This window comes from Ooceraea biroi, chromosome 5 (genome assembly GCF_003672135.1).
Source record: "Ooceraea biroi isolate clonal line C1 chromosome 5, Obir_v5.4, whole genome shotgun sequence".
NCBI lineage: Eukaryota > Metazoa > Arthropoda > Insecta > Hymenoptera > Formicidae > Ooceraea > Ooceraea biroi.
Window position 1 is genome coordinate 6,989,910 of NC_039510.1, and position 22,067 is coordinate 7,011,976.

The 22,067-nt window shown below is 43.9% G+C and overlaps 2 protein-coding genes across 3 annotated transcripts; one reads left to right on the top strand and one right to left on the bottom strand.

The window, feature by feature from the left end:
* Positions 1-174: 174 nt before the first annotated feature.
* Positions 175-4,130, top strand: LOC105287545 (protein FAM76A). The gene is made up of 6 exons (XM_011353137.3): positions 175-582; positions 1,373-1,437; positions 1,540-1,753; positions 1,986-2,122; positions 2,591-2,834; positions 3,084-4,130. The coding sequence occupies exons 1-6, from the start codon at positions 487-489 to the stop codon at positions 3,315-3,317; spliced, it is 990 nt and encodes a 329-aa protein (XP_011351439.1). The 5' UTR covers positions 175-486; the 3' UTR covers positions 3,318-4,130.
* A 261-nt stretch (positions 4,131-4,391) lies between these two features.
* Positions 4,392-19,514, bottom strand: LOC105287546 (PR domain zinc finger protein 1). Of its 2 annotated transcripts, none has more exons than XM_011353139.3 (8): positions 18,343-19,514; positions 15,113-15,325; positions 13,138-13,257; positions 12,179-12,304; positions 11,919-12,045; positions 9,729-11,711; positions 9,222-9,560; positions 4,392-8,950 (listed from the first exon to the last, which is right to left on the bottom strand). In XM_011353139.3, exons 2-8 carry the CDS (start codon positions 15,317-15,319, stop codon positions 8,790-8,792), a joined length of 3,063 nt encoding a protein of 1,020 aa, XP_011351441.2. In that variant the 5' UTR covers positions 15,320-15,325; positions 18,343-19,514; the 3' UTR covers positions 4,392-8,789. The 2 variants fall into 2 exon arrangements, with proteins under 2 accessions (XP_011351441.2, XP_011351442.2); XM_011353140.3 differs by having other exon boundaries at positions 15,155-15,325; positions 18,343-19,510.
* Between the last annotated feature and the right edge of the window lie 2,553 nt (positions 19,515-22,067).

Consider the following 22,067-nt stretch of genomic DNA (forward strand, 5'->3'; position numbering starts at 1 on the left):
ATTTAAAAACCTGTACCTCTGCTCTCTCTTTTACTTCTTTAGTTTTTATTCACCATTCAACGCAAAAAATGTAATGTAGTAATTAAATATAGCCTACTCGACGTTTTTGAAACGCCCGCGCCGGTATCGACTACTCTGAACATGGCAGCAAATGGCGGTGGCGTCCTCCTGCGACCACCTCTGCTATTACCGTCGGCCATGTCGCTCCCCGTCGCACAACGGTCACAGATGGCTGTGTGAGAGTCAACAACCGGTCTCGAAGTGCAATTGTGTTTTCGGTGTAATCGCGTCGTCGAGATTTGAGATTTCCGGTTGCTCGTCGTGTCACAGGACAGCAATATCCGTGACACCGGTTACTCGCCGTCGTTCTTCCTTGTTGTCTTCTCTTCGTTGTTGCGCTTCCTGCGGCTACCGCCTTCATTTCACCGTCTCTTTCGATCAGTGACGTATCCGGTGATCGTCAGAGACGCGACGGAGCCATCGAGGATGAGCACGAACAACATGCAGGCGCTATTTGCGTGCTCACGCTGCTTCTCCAGACATCCCTTCGAGGACTTGTCGCCCGGTCAACAATTGTGCAAGGTGAGCATCATCTCCGTCGGTCCTCCCCGTGTTTCTTATCTGTGACATTTCGCGACTCTCTCGCGGAGACGTCGTCGTCGTCCGCGACGCATCTCGCGTCACGCGAATCTATATGATCTTGATCTTGATCGCACTCGACTAGAGACGAGCGATTCCTCTCGTCGGTGTGGACGTTCGAGAGGATATCCTTCGGAGTAGAACGCAATAGAATTGGAAGGTTATGATTCATCGCGTGTAAAAAGAACGAGATTCGGCCGATTCACGAATATTCATTCAGATTTTCCGTGTGTGACGTAGCTGGCATATTGAATGTATATAAACATTGCACATTCGTATATGCAAGTTAGTCGTATACGCACAAGGAATTTCGCAAGCGCCCCACGCGGAACAAGGCGCATTCCACGCTTTCCCTTTCTGCACGTGCGCACATGATTTCAGAATTTCTCACTGAGACTCCGAAGTGATGCTGCGAGCGATAGGACACGTGATCGCGCCGGCGATTTAAATATTTAAATAGTCACGTATTAAAAATCTGAAATTTGAGCATTCAAAACTTTGAATCGTGCGCTAGTTATTAATTCGTACGTAGTAATATTACTAAATTCGGTCGTTTCGTTGGTACGATTGATAGAAGTACGATTGATACAATTTTGACTCGGAAAAGTTATGAAACTGTTATTGCGTCATTCAGGAAATGAAGAAATCAAATTAAAAATATTCGGAGGGTAGCTTTTGCTAAAATAATTAAAAAATAAATCAGCAGGGTAAATATTTTCTCTTCTTTACGTAGGAATGCAGAGGAGCTTTTCCTGTCGTAAAATGTACTTACTGCAGATCGGAATTTCAACAGACCATGTAAGTGTAGGAATGAGGCACTTTTTTTGTAAAGATTGCTTGTAAAACCGAATAGTAGAACCGAATTACGTGATTATAACTCGTTTGGTCTTTGTTTGACAGAAAAGGCAACACGAGCACTATATGTAAAAAATGCGAGCAGAATGTAAAGTCCTATGGCAAGCCATCGGCTTGCGAATATTGCAACACCATTGCCGCGTTCATCGGCAGCAAGTGCCAACGGTGTACAAACTCGGAGAAACGCTATGGACCACCGGTGACCTGTGAGCAGTGTAAGCAAAAGTGTGCCTTTGACAGACAAGACGAAGACAAAAAGGTAATGCAATTTTTTCAGGAAGCGAATAATCAAGCATAATTTTTATTCCTTTTCCTTTTTTTCCTTTTCCTGTTTCTATTCCTAGGCAATAATGACGAGTTTTCCGAGTTTTTACAATTCTTGATAGAACTCATTCTATCATCAAGCTATCATCTCTTCTCTAGCTATTTCGATTATAACGAATCTGTCTGATTATAATAATACTAAAATGGTTATGTATTTGAATGTTTAGGTAGATGGCAAGTTATTGTGTTGGCTTTGCACGTTGTCGTACAAACGAGCACTGGCAAAGACAAAGCAATCAGATGCTGAGAGGAGGGCACATATGAAACTGGCGCAACAACGGGCTGCAAAACACAAAGAACAAAAGTAATTATTTATAATAAATATGTAATATGCCTGGAACGTAATTTTCTGCTCAGTAGCTTTACTTCTCTATGATCTAAATTATTTTCGACGTTTTGTTCTGAATTCGATCACTTTAATACTGAATAATATCATGCATTTTCCATTCATTTTAATGTTTAATACAATGTAATGCATTTCTAATCGTATTTAATTTTGTAATTTAGTTTTGAACCACATTTTTAATTTTAATTTTATACCGCGCTAAATAATTTTGTTGAGCCGAATTCGATGTCATACTAGCAGAAGCGAAATATTGACAGAGAACTGCACAAATTTAATACGATGCTTTTTGAAATTATCAATCGCGCGACGCCAACTTATTTCTTCCGCGTTAGAAACTGTACACTCAGCTGTCTCAGATATTTGTCCCGAAAACGGTTGGCTCCATCGTCAACGGCTCGGAATTTTCACTCACGTTTTTTGTTTCAGACTGAAGGGTCACAATAAGAGACCGCATCGAGTCGACGTGACGAAATTACCGCCGCAATCCGAGGGCGGGGACGCAAATGGGCCTACACCGGCAAAAGTTGTACGAATGGGCGGTATACATGATCCGCACGATCCTAATAGCTCGGATCACGTGGTGGCGGTCACGCAGCTCAAGGAAAAAATAGCGAATTTGCAAAAGCAGATCAGCATAAAGGAGAGTCAGTTATTGGCGAAGGACAGACAGGTATTGGCGGACATTATTCGAAAACTTTGTCTCTCAACACAAAAGAATGATAAAATCCATGTGACATGTGTACAGAAAGAATTTTAATTAGGATATTCATATCCAAAAGATTTTTACATTTTGCGTATTTTCTCTACATGGCTTTAATTTAGAAAAGCTTAACGTACACAGAACTTTCTCATATTTGTATTTTTTAGAAAATGTTTTAACATCATTTTAACATATCATTAACATTCTGCACGATTGCAGATCACAGAGCTGAAAGCAAAGAATTTTACGTCTGAGACCGAACTACGTAACAAGATGAAAGCGTCAGAGAAGGAATACGAGACGAAGATCTCCAACATGCAGCACAAAATATCGAGTCTACTGAAGGAAGTGGCGTCGTTATCGAAGACATCCAAGCGAGGTGATCGAGTAGCAGCCACGAAGACGGAAGCCGGGACCAATAGCGGCAGCGGTACGGACAGTCCCGTGCCTTGATAAGGTAAAACGATACATGTTACAGTTATTGCTGCCGTTTTCACGATGTGTTTCGCGTCTCCGATGGCGGTTAAGTGAGAAATTGCGCTTGCGCGCGATGACGGCGACGCGCGAAGAGTCACATCGTCGCTGCAAACAGTCAGTAACAGTGGATGAAGAGTTTCGTTTCACCAATTGTTTCCAGGGAATTCGAGCTTTGTGATAGCATCTCGAATGTCCACGCGTTCCGTATGATGAAACGTGGCGCATTACCGCATAGTTAATTGTTTCCATTAACACACAAGACGAAGAAATTGTATTATTTTTCTAATTACCATATAGAACTGTATAATTATATTATCAGATTGAGTCCGCGTGCGTTACCGTGCGCGATAAGTCTCTCGCTCGTGTCTCCGTTTAGGGGAGATTGATGATGATGATGCAGATGCGAGAATTTATATGTAGAATTTAGATAGCTTCCTGCCGTTTTATTTTCCCTTCTCGTTTTTCGACGACAAAGTTTCGTGCGACGACTCGTTCGATGCGTCGCGGCAGCGTCGATCTCGCCGAAGGACTGACGAAAATCCGAGAGTCGATACGAATCGTAATGCAGTTTTTTTACGATGAGATCATGCGAAACTTTCGAGGAGTCTTTCGGGATGAGTATCCCGAAATCGACTAATTGTACATGTACGTGGATACGATCATTGACAGCGCAATGTTGCTGTGCTGCATTTTATTATTTATACGATGATGTAAGCAATGACGATGAAATCAGGAAATCATTCTATGGTGATTGTAGATGAATTTATAATAAAACTTTGAAAACTAGTCTATTCAATGGTTTCACGTGTCCGATCCACGTGTCCACGTCCGTTCTTGTCCACGTCCGTTCACATCCATCCACGTCTTTCCTTTCGATTATATATGTGTGTAGTGTGTGTGTATATCTGTGTGTTTGTTCGTTAAGACTTAGATAGATAAGTAGGTAGATTTGTTAGGGCAAGGTGATTCTTTCTCATTCAGGCAGCATCGACAGTAACATAAACGGTATTGGAACGATGCATGGAGGTGCGGTAGTGATATGTGCATATAAATATCCAACAGCCATATATTTATTCTTTATTTTAAGAAACAAATGCTAATTGAGCATTACCTATCTCAATAATTGTAATGATAATAAATGCGTAACAATTTTCACTATGTATATATATGTATGTATATATATACGAAGTGTAAGGATAATTAACATTTAATTTATAGTCGTTTAAATACGTACGAGCGTGTACACGCGTAACGCGCGTGTCTGCATGCCGTGCCGTGGCGTGCGCACCACGTGTCACGGTACGAGTCGAAAATCGCTTCTTTTTTTTTAAGTTATTACGAGACGATAAGAACTAAATATTGCTTGTTTGTTCTCGAGGCGGTTAAGTCGCTCGTCGCACGTCGCTCCTCATTCGACGCTTCACTACTTTCAGCATATCGTTTAGGTATTTACATGGTCTCTCTTCGTCACCTCCGCCAACTCTACGGCGCCGCGGAGTCGCCGCGCGCTCTCTGACTTCCCAGTTCTCGCTGTATTAGCTCCCGCGATTCGAAACACGCTTACAACGCCTGCAAGGATCTCTTTCTTCTTTTCGTTACTCGCAATGATGCTCCCGAGGTACAGGCAATCGCAGACAAATCGCGGATGAATTGCAGCAAATTCCGTGCTTAGAATGGATACTCGTCTTCACGGAAGAGGAACGTCACTGTCGAAAATATCGCGTAATCGCCTTTGACTGAAGACAATTCCGTTATCGTCGATCAACAAATTATCAATACGATATCATTAATGAATTTTGAGAGATCTTTTTTCATATTTTTGCGTAGGACATTGCTGCGAGTTGTTCGTGAGTTGTCTGCGTTGCCTGATTTATTAAGGTACGATCAGCGAATCAAAGATTCTGCGATGCGTCGCGCACTTTTCTCACGAGTTGAGCTCGCACGCTTCGAACTTACTAACGAAACGATCGCCGGGAGTCGAGGAGAAATCACTTCGTTCCGAGTGATCTGTTCGATGGTGTCCTGTTCGACAGATGGTGAATAGTACGGTAGGTACTCTCGAGGGGATGGAGAAACGAGGATCATCTGTTCTGTAAAGATCTTGCGCACACATGAGAGCAATTTCGGTAGAAGTGTGTAAAGAGTTGCATTCCTCGCGTCATGTCCCGAAAGATGAAAAACCGGACTCGTTGGAGAAACTGTAGATTTCTTTGGATTTTTCAATAGCTGAATGCGAACAAAAGATCTTTACGGAACCGTCACCTCAGAAAATTCTGCGAAGGAAGCCGAAATTTAGAGCAACAGCGTTATATTTTAACAGTCCGCGCTCCTGCGTTCTTGAAGATCGTTCACTCTCTCGCTCGCTCTCTCTCTCTCGCACCCTCTCTCTCTCTCTCTCTCTCTTTTCGTACAGAATCGTATCGCGATGCACGTAACTCCTTGGAATCTCATAGACGCTCGATAGCCGTGTATGTATATCAGTCTGCGATACGTTCCTTCTTAGATTTACATCGTTACGGAACGGCGAATCGGGGGGTTGCAACCTCGCTTGAAGAAAAAAAGGTTCTCTTTTACCGTTTGTTTAAAAAAATTCTCGTTTCCGCCCTTCTCTCCTTCCTGTCGTTTGCCAAGAGCAAAGTCCCCGGAAATCGCCGTTCAGTAAGGATGATTTGTATTGTATGCGTACGGTAAACTGCGCTCGATGGCGTAGTTCGCTCGACCTAGCTTGGCGTTTAATGGAAGCGCGAAATTGATCGAAGTTTGCGTAAAATCAATGGAAGATGCGCGAAAGAAAGATAACAGTATCTTGGGCACGATCACCTGTTATAAATGATTAATCGTTTTAGCTTTCACTTTCTGCGCTATGTACAGGAAGCACGATGCGACCGAAGAATCGATTATTTGCGCGCTCCCGAAATAGTCTCCTGGCAGATTGCCTTAATCGCGTAAACTTAATCCGATTTCGAAACACGGGTCCTTCCTCGGAGACGCCGACGATTTCTAAATTCGCCCTTGTTACGTTTTGACTAGATTCTCTATCTCGTTACTTCCGATCTTACAATCGACTTTTCTGTCTCGTTCGTTTTTAAATTTTGATCGATTAAAGCTGAAACGGAGAAGCATTTCTCCGCCCTAACGAAGCAGAGACGAAGCATTTTTTGCGATCGAAATTTAATTTGCAGAATCCATCCTCTTCTAATTATTGAGCGTTGAAGAGAGAACCGATCTATAAAATTGTGCGTGCAAGGAATTGGTCGCGTTGTACAGTTACTGCGTGTTTTAATCGAAAAATGAAAGTTAAGAGTTATATGTAGAAGAAGAAGAAATAACGTACAAGCGCGATTAAAAAATAGTGTGTAGCGCGTGATCGTTCGATGTACAGTTATTTCCATCGTTCCATTCCGCGATTAAAGCCCGACAAGAGAAACTCATCGTCGTTATGCTATCATCATACCGACGAGGAGACGAATTCCCGATGAGGTAAATCGATTTCGATAAACATTAACACGACATAAGTGAATCTAAAGCCTCCCTTTTTCAGGGATTCTGAAAGAAAAAGCACCTAGGCAAAGCCGTGCGCATATAAAGCGGAAATGCGCGTCGACAGTTCCGAAGCTCTATTTTTTCCTATATACGCGCCAATAATAAATTATCTAATTCTTAAGAAAATTCGTGCGCAAAAGACGAGTTACCGTAGAGCGCAGTTTACCGTCCGCTAATCGACGACGATGTGTGCGATTGCACGTGCTTGTACGCGACAGTGTCGTGTGCGTACACGCGTATGCACGCGTACACACGTATGTATATACACGTAGATATATATATTTATATATACACATACGCATATATATATGTATATGTATGTATATATGTATATACGTATATAAAGATATTCATAAATTAGAGCTCCTATATTACCTTTGTCTTTAAATTACTGAATAATTAATAGTAAATATTAGTATATACAGGTACAGGTCTCGTATAGTTGCAGTCGTGTCGTCACTGAATTGCTCGGTAGCTTATTCTTGTTGTTGCTCCTTGTTACTCGCGCATTAGCCGAACACGATGGCGGGTGCCGACAAAATCCGCCATTTTACACGTCGACCTAAGCCTCAGCACATTGAAGATCGCATCGAGATAGAATTTTCTTTTAATTTCAACGGATTCCTTTAGTTTTTACTGTTTCTGACTAATCGAGAATCGAACGTTTACTATTTTTTATGCTACGACTATCATTGCGATGTTGGTATCTCATCAATATCAAAAATTGGTACTGCACAGCAGTCATGTCAAAATTATATAACAATTTTTCGTAAATAGATAAAATATATAATCGATGTGTCGAAGTGTAGAGTGTTTTCAATTGATTCAAGTCAACTGAAGACAGCATATTATTAGAAACTTGTTTCGCTACTATAATGCATCTTCAACGTGCATTTTTAGGATGCATCGTGGAAGGATAATCGAGAAACCCGCACGACTTTGGTACTATCGCTTACGTGATCCTTCTATCTTTCTGTTCTCTCCTCCGGAATGGCAGCATTACGAAGTTGTCATGCGTCGATCGAATGATTAAGCCTAACTACTTCGAACATCACTTTTCCCCTCCCCCCTTCGTTGATAACACTACGATAGAAAAAATATAGAAACGAGTATTTACAAGGAAGGAACTTTATGCGCACTTCTAGACAAAAACTTCATCGACAAGCCACGGGAAAATCCATTTTCTCTTTTATCCTTTCTTATTACGTTCTTGCCCTCGCTACTAAAGCAACAAAGTTCGAAGTGTCCGCTAAAAACATAGATTGTTCCGGGTCGGTGATTATTAGATCGATCGATTGAACAATTTCTGTTACGTAATCAGACGATCTCTTATCTTCACAAATTTATATTTTCTTAATTTTCAACAAAATTTCCATAAATTTCTTCCTCGAATTTTGGTGAAATGATTGATTTGTATATTTATATATGTATACATATAATAAAAACTTATATATAACAGAGAATTATATATAATAGAAGTTATATGTAATAAAAAATCTTATTTGGTTTTACAAAAATATTCTATTTCGATCGCAATAAAATAAAAAATAAACATAAAAATAATAATTATGTTCAGCCTAACATAACATTAGAGGAAATTAAAAGATTTTCATTTTTCAACCTAAGACAGAAACAGCAGAGACTAAAAAAAACTCGTCGAAATGATATTCATTTGTCTCGAATTTATCAAGTTTCACCAAAATCGAAAAGAAGTTTGCGATTTTACATGCGGCACTATACTTACAATTAGCGAAAGTTCTATTCTTTTTATTTGCTGCCATTCTGGAGAGAGAAAAAGCTTTTCCCTTTATTTGTACCTGCAGTCAGTCGCGAGTAACTCGCTTATATCTCCGCGATTGCACTTTGCGCCGGAGCAAAAAGGGGTTCATATCCCTCTTTCGTCGCTTATGTACATTCAATAATATGCGGCTGGGACGTTTCTATGACGCTCGGTCGACCCACGGAGTTCTCTAAGTTGTGAAGAGACGTAGAATGCGGACCATGTGTCGATCCGTGCCTGTCATAATTATCGATGTGCTCCAGCTCACATTCCTTCGGCATGTTGCCTGCAATTGTATCACAAATCTTTTGACGTGTATGAATCTTATATTCTTATTTATTACGAACAGATCATTATATTAGAATAATCAAACATTTTGGTACAAAACAGCTCCACATCCTCAATCATCAATTCCTTTAAGCTTTAGCTTTTGAGTTAAGTAGACAATTATCCTCATCTCTCAGTGATGTATGAAGATATTTTCTTAATTTTTCTTTCGACTTGTCCCAGAAGATATATATCTAAACATGTCTGAGTATCTGGGAATTTATACCTACCAACATTCATGTCGGGACCATATTCGTAATACGTCGGCGAGCCAACAGCCGCGAGCGCGAGCTCGTCCTCGATGTTGTTCGGCCTGCAACTTGTTGTCTTCCAATGGGTTCTGAGACCACTCGCGCTAATGTATTTCTTGTCGCAACCTTGGCAGGTATAGGGCCGCTCATTCGTATGCAGCCTCTTGTGCAGTTTGAGATGGACGAATTGGGTGAATTTGGCGGGGCAAAGATCGCAAGCGTATGGCTTTTGACCAGAGTGCAGTCTAAGGTGGGTTTTTAGATTCGAGGTGGAGCTGAACCTCTTCTTACATATCTCGCACTGATGTGGTTTCTCTCCTGAAAACAATGGTCAGGTTATCGTTATATGAGTCATCTGCAAGTATGCAAACTATCACACCGGAGGATTGTGTAATTAATGCAGGAAAATGTTGTCATTGAAAATATTAGTTCTTTGATTATTGTCTTGGTACTCTAATCGTTGTCTTGACTGGCTAATAGACTTACCGGTGTGTACAAGATGATGCTTCTGCAGATGTGCAAGCTGCGTGAAACTCTTGGTGCACACAGTGCATTTGAACGGTCTCTCGCCGGAGTGCGTCCTGAGATGCACTTTAAGATTCGACAGCTGACCGAAAGTCTTACAACACACGTTGCACTCGTAATGCATTTTGCCGTCTTTCTTCTTGAGCGGATAAGGCAGCGACCGATAGCCCCTCGAGCCCTGAGAGTTGGGGCTGAGGGAGCCACTCTGGGAGCAACCGTGATCATCCGGCGACAGGGAGCTCGGCGAATATCGATTGAGGGAGGACGATGTAGAGTTTGCGTGGATGGTGAGACCCGGGTGGTGGCCCAGGTGAAGATTGTGCGTACCGGTGATCAACGCTTGATTGCTATCCATTTGCATGGTCGACGACGTGGGCAACTGGTGGCCGCCATTGCTGCCGCCGCCACTGCTGGTAGCCGCTTCCAACCGCCTTCCATCTGCGGATCTCTCGTAGATGACGTTGCCACTCGGCGTGGGTGAGTAGGCGGTGCAGTTGATGGACAACGGCGCGCCTACGTTGTGATGCAACGCGCCGTTCTGATGACCGTATAGGCCGTACGGCCCGTAGGACGTCGAGGGGGATTGAATGGGCGAGATCGGCGAGACGCTCTGGTTGCCGTTACCGGCGCCGTTACCACCGCCACTTCCGGAATTTGGGTAGATCGGACTGGCAGACTCAATTTGGCAGCCATTGCCGGTCGAGCTGCCGGAGTAAAGGATCGTCGGCGGTGTGGAAACGCCGTTCTGATCTGACGAAGGGGACGGCGACTTGACCTTCCGTCTGGGTGGACAACCGTTTGCCGTCGTGGACGCCGAGTGCGGATTACTGGTGGATGTCAGCATCGCAGTGGACGAGAGCACGCTTGTGCTGGAATGAATGCCACCGCCATTGACACCGCCACCACCACCGCCGTTACCAGTAGTGTTGTTGGATGAATGCAAACTACCGGGATGTGGCGGTAGACTGCCATTGCTCGCTCCGGTACTCGAATGGAGTCCTCCTCCCGTGCTGGAATGCAGATTACCGGTGGGGCTCTGCATGCTGGGCAACGCAACGCCGTTGCCGCTGGTCGAGTTTACACACGAATCCGTCTGCAAAGGCAGATTCGAGCTGGAGTCCGGGCTACACGGAAGAATGTTACCGTAACGATGAGATTTCTTGTATGAGTACGCCATTTCGGTGGGGCTAGAGGGTGGCGGGGTTACTGAGTCCACGTGAGGATGATGCAGTTGATGGTGCTGGTGATGCTGCTGCGAGCCATTGTGGAGGTGGTGATGATGATGATGATGGTGATTGTGGCTGTTGTTGTTGTTGTCAGTATTGCTGCGCAGCAGAATATTCTCCAGGATGGAACTGCTGGGATTGGTGAGATAGGCGGGTCTGCCAGACATCGGCAGGCCGGCGCCCTTCACCTCCGGCTCATAGAAGGGCTTCGGGTTCTTCTCGGGTATCTCATCCTCATTCACGGTCGACAGCACAGTACTCTTTTGCAAGATGATGGGTGACACCGGCTTCTGGAGTTCCGGCGTGACTGCTCTACTAGACAATTCTTGGTCCTTGTCCTTCGTCGAACCGTCCATGGTTTTCGCCGTCTGGAAGTTGCTATACGTCTTGGAGTTCTTAATTTTCACCTTCCGATACTCATTCTTCGTCGCGGCATTGTCCTGCTTCAGAATCTCATCGCTACACACGGACGACTTGGCGTTCTTGCTAAAGTCCAGCACGTAGTTGTTCTCGCTGTCGGACTCACTGCTCTCCTCGGGCGGTGTCAGGATCTCATCATGATAGCCGTTCGAGTGGTAGCCTTCGTCCGACCTCACGGAACCGTCCGTCGGTGTCATCTGGGAACGCCTTTCGTAGATCGATGAGTCCTTCAAAGGTGTTACCAGATCGACGGTGGCCGGAATTTCCGTCGGTAGCGCGGATTGTTGTACTTGTTGTCCTGAAGATATTTCATGTGTTCAAGAATGAAAATGGAAGAACCGACTTGATGCTTGTTTTTCTGATATGGCATTCAACTAAGATTAATTTGTATTCATGACACGGCATCTCAAATTGCTTGATGACTTTAATGTAATAATATTCTTGTGCATTAATAATTCTTTTAGTAACTATTCCATATAATTTCTCGTGATGGAGATTGACTTACGTATCCTCTGAAGCATCAGCTCGCCAGTGAACGGATAATTGAGCCTTTCCGCGAACTCCTTACAGTACCAAACCAATAACTCTTGATTCGGTAGTATCGGCTTGATCGTGTAAAAATAAATGTTCATCTGGAACACGTGAGTGCAGCAACGACCGTGAGTGCTTTTCCCTGCTCATAATCTAGGATCTAACGATTTAAGAAAGAGAGAAAGAGAGAGATATGCGCTCTCTTGCGAGATGCACACCGCGGGATTGCCTTACCTTACACTGGCATGCTATTAGGTTTTGCGATTCGGACGAGTAGGCGGGATTCACGTAACGCATCCAATTCGATTTCTGGACGTCATAACCGTCGATGTAGTAGAACAGCTCGTTGTTCTTGTATACCTGATAATGCAAAAATCATCGCTCTATTATGGTGATTGGAATGCGCGATTGAGATAGTTCCGTGGGAATAATTCTGCGGTACCATAATTCCACATAATCATGCCAACTATATTAAAGAACAACGTCTAGAGATAACATGGAGATGCCTAGAGGAGATCCTTCAAATTTTTTATAAAAATATTCTTTTCAATTATATCTTCTTAATATTGTGTTTTCATGCCAGAGAGAGAGAGAGAGGTTTAGGCTATATTTTATAGTTGTTGAAGACATAATTTATCAATTATTTATTGTTACATCTAGAGATATTGTCAATCTAATAAGATATATGAACGTATTAGCATTGATAAACGTATTAGCATTGATTGGAGTATGTTTCAAACAAATTTTACTACAGACAATGAAGAACGAATTTTTATATTGACTCTATATTATAATATCTTAATCTTCCAATAAATTCACACAAATTGTAATTTTTTGATCGGATCGTTACAAGAGAACACACACTGAAACATTCACCCACGCTAATCCTCGTGGTGGTTTATACCTAACTTGTGTTTCACGCGGAGATCTCGGGGGAACCGCGTAACCGTCGTAACGAATTGATGAGTTACGAAGCATCAATGGCTTCTCGCGAGTTTTGCTTTAAGGCTCGCTAGATTGACTGAAACCAGTTTCTGATCTTTGCTGACTTCTCTTCTCGATTCTAGTTTTTCTTTTTTGCGTCTCCCTTTTTTTTGTCCGATGACGTCACTCAGTGCCTATTAATGCCGCGATTATACGGCGAGTACCTCTCGAATATCCCGGTTGAGTAACAGACGTAAAGTCGATCTTACCCGCCAGAAGTACTTCCGGTTTGCATCCGCCGGTACCAAATCTTTCGTGTACACCTGGCCAACCAGAGGGCCGAAACGTGTCCCTTTGGGGATGTAACTGGTGCTCCATACGCCCAACACCTGCGACATATGTAATTCCCGACTAATCGAATTGTACTGAAATTGAGGATTGATATATATTATAGCTTAAATATCAATTTGGTCTTCTCTTAGATTTCATCTTGTAACTTAAATATATGCAGATCCACCAATCCCACGGAAAATTAGCTTAAATAAATCGCGTAATATTCTGCTCCAATCTGATTTAAAATCTTTTACCGTAAGATAAAGGATTTTGCAAATGTACAAAAGATAAGCGAACGGAATTAAATAATAAAAGGAATTAAGAACTTTCTTATTAATCTTACGCGATGCTAATCTAATTTTCGCAATAGTAGACTAATTTCGATATTATTTCGAACCTCTATTTATTTTTAGTGTATTATTATATTACGAATTAGGAATAGTACGAAGTTTTGGAACACAATTATAGCAATACAATTAAATGTTGCATACATATAGAATATAGAATATAGAAAGAAATCTAATATTACTTAACAATTTTTGAAGAAATAGAATTTTATGTACTTTTCTGATCCTTTGATTTAAAATATTAATTTGATGATCACGATAAATCAATTTTTTTAATAATATTTTCCTCAATGGAATCCCCATAGTTCAGAAATCTGAAAAGATGAATGTTCGCTCGACAAAATTTTCTGTAGAAACCTTTCAGTGCTCGCTGAGAACCATAAATGCTACCGAAACGTACAAATAACGGATGATTGATACAAGCGCGTTGCTTGCTCCCTTCAATATTCTCATCGGCTCTATTCCGGCGTTGTGTTAAAATACGCGGCAGAAGATAGGAACCCCTCATCGGGTCTCACGTTAGAATAGAAGCCGCCTATTGCATAGGAACGTTCGTTCGGCAAAACTAATTTAACTCTTTGGTGCTTTCAGTCCGACTGCGCGCTACCCGATGCCTTTGTTCTCTCTTTTGACAAACGGTGATTCGAATCGACGAACGTCGATTAGCTCATCGCGCGGACCGCTGCTCGTTTGCGATATATTACGTCGTTGAAATTCGCGAACCCGTTTTCGACGCGTGTGCGAATCTACGTCAAACCCGAAAATTTCGTAAGCGACGACGTAGAGAAGCCTCGAGAACGATCCCTGATCGCGCCAATCGCGCTGGATGTTCTCGATTCCTCGACGCGCTGAGGAAAGTGTAACGATTCGACTTCGCCTCTCTGGGTCATGCTTCGTAAGTTAATTAGTCTCGTCACTCGGTCAAGTTTGATTCTGTGGCGTCGTCCGTGGCCAACGCCTTCTCCACGTTTTACGATATCTAAAAACCATATTGCTTCAAATTTATTTTTATTTATCGTACTATCCATCCCTCTTGAATTTTAAGCGAAAAATTCGATGAGGCGAGAGAAGAAAATTTAGTGCCTCGTGAAAACGGTATAGAGCTATTCCTTGAATATAATACTGGAGTCACACAACCACGGAAAAATGTTAAAGAAACTACATTTAATAATATTGAAAAATATTACTTTTATACGGTACAAATTGTAAAAAAAAATAAATAAGATATGAAACTCTCTTAAACGAGAACTTTAATGAACGCAGAAATGTCATTTGTCGACACTTACTAAGCTCCTATTAGAGTGATAGTACTTCTCGCATCATGAAAAATACAGTGTAAGGAATTTAGAATTATCATTTACAATAATCAATCTATTTAAATATTAAAATTTTCATATCTCGACGGCTTTACGTTCCGGTTTTGAGAGATCGATTTTTTCCCCGGAAGTCATCAGTTCCCTCGCGTGACTTGGCTTACATCGAGCCGGCATCGAGGAATTAATCTCGGCGTGACTCGCGCGGTTTTACTCGCGGCTAAACTCGCGGCTGAACTCGTGGCTCTCACCGAAGGCGTCTCGAGATAGGATTCTTTGGCGGAGGAACGTACATCGTTGAGGGCTTGAGAGGGCTTGAGGACCAGGTTCCGCGGCAAGGACGCCTCCGCACGATTGGTATCGGCCGACGATGCCGCCACATCCGGTACCAAATATACGGCATGCTGCTCGAATTCCTCCTCCCTCAAGGTCGTGTGATCCCACTCGCTGGCCTCCATTCTTTGCTGCAAATAGAAGCGAAAACTTTCGTCAATCTGATCCGATATCGGAGAGAATAAAGTATATATGACAATTTTTTTATAAATATAACGTTATTTTATATATATCATTTTGATAGAGCGTGTGTAGATGTTATCAAATATGATAACAGATGGATTTTATTCTATAGCATTTAATTGTTTCAATATATTTAAATATTTCTTTATTATATTCAATATAACTAATGCATAATGCGCAAATGCATGTGAAAAGACGCGAGCTCAATTAATTCTGCAAAATGCGAAATGTGACTCTTACGAGGTAATTATATTCGAACTTATGCTTTTATCACAAAATGTTCCCAAGATTTCATTATTATTAACTGACGCGGAAATCGCGTTTTGATCTTGGCTAAGTTCCTTATCTGTAATTCCGTCTGATAGAAAGTAATTTATATCTGCAGCAGTCGGAAGGTTGCGCATAGTCGAACGAGATGGATTAGGCGCCGTCTTAAGCGGATTATACATTTAGGCGAGCTTCGAATCTTCACGGTGTGTTTTGCGAGCATTATTAATCCTGTCGTACACGTGGTACACGCGTAGTCGCGTATGCACGCTGCCTTCCGTTCTGTTCGCGCATTGTTTGATCTTATCTGCTATAGCGAAGATCTCTAGGAAGATCGACAGGCAGGTCGAGCTCATACGTTCCATTCTCGTTCGTTCAGTAACGCTCGAGTGAATAATCGAGGCGTCGCCATTGATATCCCACTATTTTTTGCCCGCGCTGTTTTTTTTATAGGTTTACACTTTTTTTTATTTTTGCCTCGCCGGATGCAAACGCTCGGTTAAGTTTAACTGATCATCATTAAGCCTTGCGATAGACGGCGCGCTATCGTCCTTCGAACGAATAATTAAGGACTCCGACGTCGTGTGCAATTCTATTTCTTGTCGTCACCGAGGACGCGTCAGACCTTCGTGCGACTCCAGGAAATGGTAAATTTGCAATAAGCCCGAGTCCGAGTGGCTTGTGTCATCCGGTTCCGGCCGGATCGATACATGCAGAAATAAATAGCAAACACGACGAAATAATCGATGGTCAGTGATGAGACAACTCTTCTCAACGACGGTTTTTCGATAATGATTTCTTGACGATGGTTTCTCGCGACGCTACTCGATCCAGTTCGCCTCTTCGCGGCTTGTTTTTTGAATGCTCAGGACGGTTCGCGATCGATTTGCAGTCACGTAAAATTTCATCTCACGTCCATGCACTCGCATGCGTCCGCACGCGTTCGTGTAGGTATCGTTAAAGCGTCCAAACTCAAGCGTCGTCTCGAGAGTGCTACGATGGATTGCGTCGTATTACGCATCGTTCATGATAACAGGAAATGATGGTCTAATCGAATGCATTGCGATTCATGAACGGTATTTTCCCGGCCGGTGTGCGCCGACCCTTCAATTTGCGGTGGTGCAACACTTTAACACCGCGAAAGTGAAACCCGTCCACGCATTGATCGACTGCAGGGGTGAGAGGGAGAAAGGAAGGGAGGGTGGGAGGGAGGAAGAGGGGAGAGTCGGGGGCATAAACTCCGAAGTCCTCCCGCCCGCCACCGCCCCCGCCGGGGGTTTTCGCTTCCCGGATTTCGATTTCCATGAGAATCGCGAACTGCGCTCGCCCGGCACGATTTTGCGATCCGAAAGCGTTTTCCTCACGCTCGTGGGTACGGGATAGGGATTTCCGGAATGGGAGAACACACTTTCGACAAGATAAACACATCGCGATTTCGAGATTAATTATCTTGTCTTCGCGCTTTATGGCTGCTTGAAGCTCTCTACTGTTTCACGACTTTTCTCAAACTGTCAACGAGAATCAGTGACGAATTTCTTCGCCAACATATAATTAGATTTACAGTGTGGAGACCTTCTGATTCTGAAACTGCACAATAGTCTCGTTTATTTTCTTCTTCTCGCGGTTGCTTTTTCAACAATTATCCATTATTGAAATTTCCTCGCAATCTCTCTTAATTCCTTATTTTGCTTTACACAAATACCGCATTATTCTCGATCGTAATAGAGATAAACATTCCGTTATTCGCATTTCATGTGAACATTCATTCTTTATCAATTTGCATTTATTTACGTTCTTATCTTGTTCTCATTATTCAAATCGAGGATATGATTTCTCATAATGTAATCAATCAACTCAGCGTTTCAGTGCAATCATCTGAAATTACTTGTTAATCAGTATAAATTGACTTGTTATTGTATTTTAACGCAAATCGTATTGGAAACTCCGTTCCTCTGGAGTCTTTCACCTTGCAACGAGATCGCCAGACAGCGGGTCTGGCGGCTGTCACTCTGCATGGATAGTTCAAATGCCACGCAGTGCATCGTACGCACTTTACGCAAGAGATCACCGCGTTTGTGCAGCACGCAGGATTGCAGCCGCGACTGGATCGATCCATGGACGAAAGGGCATGTGCGATGTTTTCGCCGGTCGCGTTACATGCGCACCGCGTTACGAATTTTCAAATATTCTCATACTATCGTGAGCGAAACCGTCGATTTCGATTGACGAAAATGACAGATTCCTTCGGTTTGTACTTTTCTCCGAATATCCCATTGAATCCGTCAAATTGCAATATTCAGATAGTATCCATTTTAAAACAACTATTGACTCGCGAAGGAACATCTGAGTGTCAGGAAACCCATTTGTCACTACTTTCTTACGATCCTGAAGAGGTGGGAGAAAGAAAGAGAGATGATAACCTGGATCCCCCCGTTCACCTCACCGCCATAGATTTCATGGCAGCGGAGGATTTTGCAGGAATCCTCGTATTACTCATCACTTTGGAGGATCCGCGCGAAAGATTTCCATAGTTTTTATCGCGTTGGGCGCTAGGGTGGCAAAGGACCATGGGAATCCCCAGTCGTTTCATCACTTCCGGTTTGAGAGCGGTACTCTCTCATTCGGCAACCGTATTTACGGTTTCCTATTTCGTGCCATTCAATGCGTTCTCGCTAACCAGTTCCGCGGTTTTACTTACAGCTTCTGGTGCATCGGACGAACGCGTCGTCCGGATAAACTCCACGTTGTTCCTCGCGGCGGTGGCGCAGATAGGTTCACCACCCTCGGATCACCCCGAGGGTCACCCTTTTCTGCGCCGATCCCTTCGTCGTTTGCGCGGCCGTGCGTGCGCGGAAGCGAAGGGCTCGTAACCGTTCTTGCAGGCCGGCGGTCGCTCTTTATGTGATCCTGTGGTTCCTCAGGGAGACCGGCATCCCGCCGGGCCCGGTCGCGCTCAGGGCCCGATGACCCTCCTGGCCTCCTCGCGCTAGCGGGTGACGCAGGGCGCCGTTTATCCTCAACATTTATCTCGACCGATCTGATCGCGTCGACGAATCTCACACGCGGAAGGGACGAGGGCAAGGAATAAACGTCGGTAAGGCCGATCGCTGCCCGCGGCACTCCGACTACCTAGGCGGACCCTACGCGACCACTTACGCGACGACGACGGCTATCGATTATCAGGACATCGGGAAAAAGGAATCGCGATCGAATCCCGTCCTGATCTTCTGACGTTCCTCCACCTGAATCAGTCGCGCTCTCGTTGTTTGTCAACAACGACGGCACCTCCCTCGCCAGCGAATCGTCGTCGTACGAATCGACGATCGAGATCTCCTTCACGGCACTCTGGTCCTCCCTCACTTCGTGTTCACCGCTTGCTTCCTCCTCTGTTTGTGGCGGATCGAGAGCAGATCGATTCGGGCTTTTCGAGACTCGACACACGCGCGTGAGTTCACTCGCGACTAATTCACCGCTGATCGGGGCAGATCCTCCTCGGTAGATCCGTCATCCCCTTTCGCGGCGTCACCCGGCGACGACGCGCGCTGTCACCGGCTTTCGAACGATCTCGCACTCTAACACTCCGGCACCGATCGGCGTCGGTTCCTCCGCTCTCGCTTCGCTCGGCGAACGCACAATTGGCGAACGTACGATCCTCTACGCCGATTTCTGACAGTTCGCGGTATCGCGAAAATCGCGCTTTCGATCCCACTCGCGAGCACCACGAAACACTCGGAGCGACCCTCTTTCTCGCGAAGGGGTTGCGCCTCCGCCTTCGTGCGGTTCTCCTCGGCGGGATGGCACACGCAAGAGAAGCGCGGTGTGTGTGGCACTCGGGTAGACCTGACCTAGCCCAACGCGACTCGGCTTGGCTCTCCTCTCGTCCTCCTGCCCTCCCTGCTTGCCGGTATTGGTCGGCGGATGTACGTCGGTCTCCCTTCCGCATCCGTCAGTCCCTTTCTCTCTTCCCCTTTCTCCATATCTCTCTCTTTCTCTTTCTCCCTCTCGAGCGCGCTCCGCGTTCCCTCTTCCTCCCTCTCTTTTTCTTTCTCTCTTGCTCTCTTGTACGCGAACGTGGTGGTGCGCCCGCAAAGCTGCCAGACCAGAGCAGAGGTGGTGCATTTCTCTGCGCTGCGCTTTCGATCGACCCGTTGCCAGCGGTTCCCTCTCTCTCTCCATCTCCCCTTTCTTTTGCTCGCTCTTTCTCTCGCTCTCACGACTTCTCACCCTTCCTGGCCGCCGCGAATCCTCCCCTTCCTCCTGTGTCGCGTGCGTCTCGCTTCATCGTACGCCATGCAACCCCGTCCGCCACCCCGACCTATCCACTTGCTCGTTTCTCTTACTACGTTCCTCTCACCCCTCCTGTTTCTCGTCCTTCTCCTCTTGTCTTTCCCTCGTGCATTTCCCTCGTGTGTCTTCGTCTCGTCGTTTATCGCCTTTCACCCTCCTCGTCTCTCTTTCTCTCTCCTCTATCTCCCGTTCACCCCTTTCGACCCACCCGCCGCCCGCTTCGACGCGCGTGCAACCATCCCCCTTCGGCGCACTACCCCCCTAGTTCACTCGGTTTGCCGCTTTCTCCCTTTCTCTTATCGTCGTCGCAGTGCTTGTTTGCTCGTCTGTCGTCGTGTCGATGACGACAGGAGGCATGCGCCGATCAACCCTGAAGTTTAATTCGTTAGATAACTTTTCTCATGATTATGAGGCATCTCTTGGGTAGAAAAAGTGTTCCGGTGAGAATCGTTTAGCAATTGAATAAAGAATAGCGGCCTTGGAAAATTTTGCGATATTTGTGAATATTCATTGCGCACTATTACGGTGACAGAGAATTCTCCATACGTATATGTATATATATGTACGTGTGTGTTAGACGTCGGTTTGACTTTTTGCTGCAAATATAAATTTTAACATATCTTTAAATTTGAATAGGTCAGAAAATCGAATAATCAATAATTATATGTTATCTCATGAATAATATATATTATTATTTAGATAATGAATAGTTTTGCATAATGATTTTACTATCCAATATCGCATTGTATTTGACTATCAATTATTAAGTTTCCTGATTAAATAAAGATATTCCTTTTTCAGCTGAACAATTTCGATCTATTAAGAAAAAAATGTCTTTTTATATGTCAAATTTTTCTCACCTCTACAATATTTCTACCTTGCCCTTTTCATGTTTTTCTTCAGTACCTTCCTCTTGCACCATATCTCTTTGTCTGCCATCCTCTCTCGTAACCCCTTTACGGGAACGTGCGTTTAACCCCTCCGGCTACCTCGGGCTCACCCCCTCCAACCATCTATTCTCATTCACGACTTGGTGTGTGAAGCATCCGCGTACGATGCGCACGAATATAAATTAGCATTCTATCGAACATCTAATTTTAATGATTTTCTGCCCAAAATAATTTAGAGCCTCTCGTAGCAATATATGAACATTTCAATCAAACCTTGCAAAACTTTCCTCTCTGACTATGTAGCCACTATCCATTCACACCTTTGTGATGCAAAAGCAAGGTTGGAACTATACTTAATTCTATTATTACAACTAATTATTACAACAATATGAAGCTGAAAATCTGGTAGTAAAACGTTACCTTTTTTTTATTTTTACTTATTTGAATAACTTTTAGACCTATAATTACGATATTATATAATCAAGATACTTAATGTAGATTTAAGTAATTTAAATAATCAAGATGCTACAAACTTATTTAATTAATTAAAGACAATCATCGAACAGATTGACTTTTCGTACGAAATTGGTTAGTCATTATTCTTGGGAACATCATGCAACGACAATGCTGCCAAAGTTTCGACCGATTTTTTTGCGTGTCCACTTCGCGATCACCGGGTACGTGGAATCCGACTGGCCCAGACCCTGGCCCAGAGTCACGGCCATTCGGGATCGGTAACCCCGTTCGCGCTTCAACTATTCCAGAGAGTAAGACAGAGAAAAACAGAGAGAACGTGTGTGCACGTCTCTTTTCAAGCATTGTGAGAGATTAGTCCGACGGGACCGCCGACACGCCGCGGCACGAGAAGGAAGGTCGTCGAACCCTCCAAGCTCTTGGACCCTAATCCGAAAGACCGGTCTCGATCTTATCGCGCAAGGTTACGTGAGCGATCACCGTGGGCGCACTCGCGCACGCTCCGAGCAATTCAATCAAATTCATTTAAATTCAATCGCGCGCGTACCCTTTTTTATTTATATAAAAAGATAAATCGATCGCCGCGAATTGTCGGGAGAGCAAAAACCCCGTTCGCAGCCCGGTCTTTCTCCGATTTAAACGCCATGGTTGCATCACGCGTTACAACGCAGGGAGTTTTTGTGCAATATTCCAGGAAAAAGTATAATTTCACGTTTCACATTTTAATCGGCTTTTCAAATCAATTTAAAATTGCGTATTCGAGTAATCTGTA